At 43.8% G+C, this 3689-nt stretch overlaps 1 protein-coding gene across 1 annotated transcript in view; it reads right to left on the bottom strand.

The window, feature by feature from the left end:
• Positions 1–830: 830 nt before the first annotated feature.
• LOC138946993 (lachesin-like) overlaps positions 831–3689 on the bottom strand; it is a 7848-nt gene continuing 4989 nt past the window's right edge. The window contains exons 5-6 of the mRNA XM_070318419.1: positions 2866–3153; positions 831–1877 (exon numbers count right to left, since the gene is read on the bottom strand). Coding sequence (XP_070174520.1) covers positions 1861–1877; positions 2866–3153 — 305 coding nt within the window. The 3' untranslated portion in view covers positions 831–1860. The remainder of the gene's footprint in view (positions 1878–2865; positions 3154–3689) is intronic.

Consider the following 3689-nt stretch of genomic DNA (forward strand, 5'->3'; position numbering starts at 1 on the left):
CCAGATAACGTTTTCATATAGCTTAATTCTCCAAACTTTCTTTTTACCATATCCACTGCCAACATCCAATAAAAAAAAAAGGTACAGTCGAACCTGTATATAACGACCACTTACGGAACCAGCCAAAAATGGCCGTTATAGACAGGTGGTCGCTTCGGAAAGGTGAATTATACAGAACAATAATCTCGTCGGTGATCCTTTTAGGTGATCGTTGTGGGTAGGTGGTCGTTACCAAGAGGTGGTCGCCGGGGGAGGTTCGAGTGTACTTTGTCCTCCGTGCGCAAGACAGCTTACGCGAGCATTTCGTTTGAAATGAATCAATAGCTGCGTTAAGAACCGTAACAGTGGAGTGTCTTTTTGTCGCACCGGAGAGGATTGATTGAGGAGAGGAGCAGCGAGGTTTAATTGATTGATGAACGGGCCTCGACAATCATGGCGCTCTGCTTGCACCTGCGCCCTCTACTTGTTCCATGTGAAAAAATGGATTGACTTTTTTTTAAGCAGGTGAACCAACTTAGCAAGATACAGAGCCATGCTCTTTTCCCGGAGCAGAAGTTTTCTTGGCTGTTCGATTCTTGCTTCCTTCCCTTTTCCTTCCCTTCCAGTTGTAACGGCAAATACGTTGCAATCAGTCATTAGGTTTGACTGAGAGTCCGATTTGTTCAACTTAAGTGATAATTAGAATTATGTTCACATTGACAGATACTATCTTTTGAATGTGTATTTGATTAGTACACACACACACACACACTCACACACACACACACACACACACACACACACACACACACACACGCACACACACACACACCAATCCATAGACATTCAGGTATTTTTCATGTATTGCAGGTAAATCTTTAAAAATCAACGATTACAGGAGTAAAAAAAAACACCACTTCTTTCTTAACTTTTATTCCAAATGACAATCTGAAATGGTTTTCATCAGACACTTGAAACTAATTTTACAGGCGATCATTCCTTTTATAATTGCAAAGGGGTGTTTTCGTTCTAAAACAAACACTGACCATGGCAAAACTGTCTTACGGCTGTTGTCACTGTTTTCAACTGGACAACACCCACATTCACAGTTGCCGCCCCTTAAGAGCAACATAAAGGTTAAACAGGTAAGAATGGTACATCAGCTTTACAGCAACAAGCAAAGCATAAAAAGGAAACCAATAGAAGTTGCAGGACACCAATCTTTAAAGCACTGAAAGAGCTTATTAACATGTCAAGTTAGAAAGTAATCAGATATTACGAGAACAAGTTTACCTGAACCCATTACCCACACAAACATTCTGACCATGCAAACGATACAAGCACCTTTAGAACACTCGCACACACATCTGACGTCTCTCTCTCTCTCTCTCTCTCTCTCTCTCTCTCTCTCTCTCTCTCTCTCTCTCTCTCTCTCTCTCTCTCTCTCTCTCTCTCTCTCTCTCTCCCTCGCTCTCTTCCCTTCGCACGCACAAACGCACGCATGCGCACGCACGCACGCATACACACAAACACACACACACACACACACACACACACACACACACACACAATACACAAGCAAATAAAATTGGAACAAGAGGTGCATTAGTTTAAATAGTACCATAAGGAGGTTCACACAATGAACAAACAGATATTGGACTGAACTCCTCACATACAACCATAATTATGTCCTGCTTCCTTCTTCAGTAGTGCGATGCATTTATTTGTGAAGAGTCAAATGGGACACATCTCATTTTCAATCCTTTGGTATTAATGTTCGTCTTCGACAGCAACATTTCTGGCTCTCAGCAGTCTGCTACCATCGCACGGGAATACGTTTTTTACCGCAGCGGTCGATACTTGCCGCTGTTGTGAATTTGCTTACGGATTGCGGTTCTCTGAAATGAAAAAAAACCCAAATAAATAAATAAAATAAAGATTTTGAGGATGCCGATAGAGAGTGACCTGTGCCGGGCACACAATACAATACAATACAATACAATACAATACAATACAATACAATACAATGTAAAAATACTTCATTATATCAAAAGATAAATTACATTAAAACACATCAATATAATCCACATTTACACACACACTAAATACCACACACGCGTACGCACATACCAATGCAGGCTACCACAGGCAATAACTTAAACAAACACACACACACACACACACACACACACACACACACACACACACACACACACACACACACACACACACACACACACACACACACACACACACACACACACATACGGACGCGCGCACTCTCACACAGATAACGCGTCTTCGAATGTCTACTTCCAATGACTGCGTACGTACCTACAATAACTCACAAACCAGACTCACGGACTGTTGTGGGTCCTCTTAGATCAGTTGTCCTATAATTATTTGGACAGGTGCGGGTTATACGCTGAGGATATGGTTTGATATTTTGACTCGAACAGGCCCACTGCGGCTGTCTTCTTTGACACAAACGTATCGAGATCTATACGATCATGCCAATGAGAGACAAGAGATGATGCATGCGTTTCTTAATTGTTAACCAATCCCTGAGACCTTCGCTGTGAGTTCTGGATCTATTTAGTGCGCATGTTGACCCCGAAAAATAGATCTCTCTCCGAACCTGGGATTCGAACCCAAGCCGATGGTGACCAACTGGTAATAAAGCCAGCGCGCTACCGACTGATCTACGTCCCACCCCTCATGAACCAGCCAACCAATCAGCCTTTCCTAACTAGCTAACTAACAAACAAACAAACTAACTAACTAACTAACTAACTAACTAACTAACTGACTAATCCAACCAACCAACCAACCAACCAACCAACCTACCACCCAACCGACCATCCCATTAAAAAAAAACGAACTCACCAGCCAGCACAATGGTCGTCCGGTCGTCGCCATATTTGTTGAAGACGTAACACTCGTATTTCTTGAAGTTGCCCGGATGAACGGACTTGACGAGCAGGGCCGAGTGCAGCGTGTGATGGCGGTACTGCTGTTCTCGGATGGTGTACTTGTAGTTGTCCTGGATGTGGTCGCCGTCTACCCGCCACTGGATCGTGGGGCGAGGAATGCCCACGGCCTTGCACGTCAGTTCCGCGTCTCGGCCCAGATGCTGGTACACCACCTCTCCGAACGAGTAGGCCCGCGGTGCGGCTGTTGTTGAGAGAGAGGGGAGACAATGTGTAACTGATTGTCATGTTTAACCCCCTTGACTGACAGAAGAATTTAGTTAAAAAAAAAACATTAAAAAAACATAAGCAACAACAATAACAACAATTTTTTGTCCATTAGAATGGAAAATGTTCTTTGACACACCCATTTTATTTTAAATCATAACATTCAAGGTATAACAATATTGACGGGCGCTGTGGCGGGGTGGTAAGACGTCGGCTTCTTAATCTAAAGGTCGAGGGTTCGAATCCCAGCCGCGGCCGCCTGGTGGGTTAAGTGTGGAGATTTGTCCGATCTCCCAGGTCAACTTATGTGCAGACCTGCTAGTGGCTTATCCCCCTTCGTGTGTACACGCAAGCACAAGACCAAGTGCGCACGGAAAAGATCCTGTAATCCATGTCAGAGTTCGGTGGGTTATAGAAACACGAAAATACCCAGCATGCTTCCTCCGAAAGCGGCGTATCGCTGCCTAAATGGCGGGGTAAAATGTCATACACGTAAAATTCCACTCGTGCAAA

The sequence above is a fragment of the Littorina saxatilis genome, linkage group LG1 (assembly GCF_037325665.1).
Source record: "Littorina saxatilis isolate snail1 linkage group LG1, US_GU_Lsax_2.0, whole genome shotgun sequence".
Lineage (NCBI taxonomy): Eukaryota > Metazoa > Mollusca > Gastropoda > Littorinimorpha > Littorinidae > Littorina > Littorina saxatilis.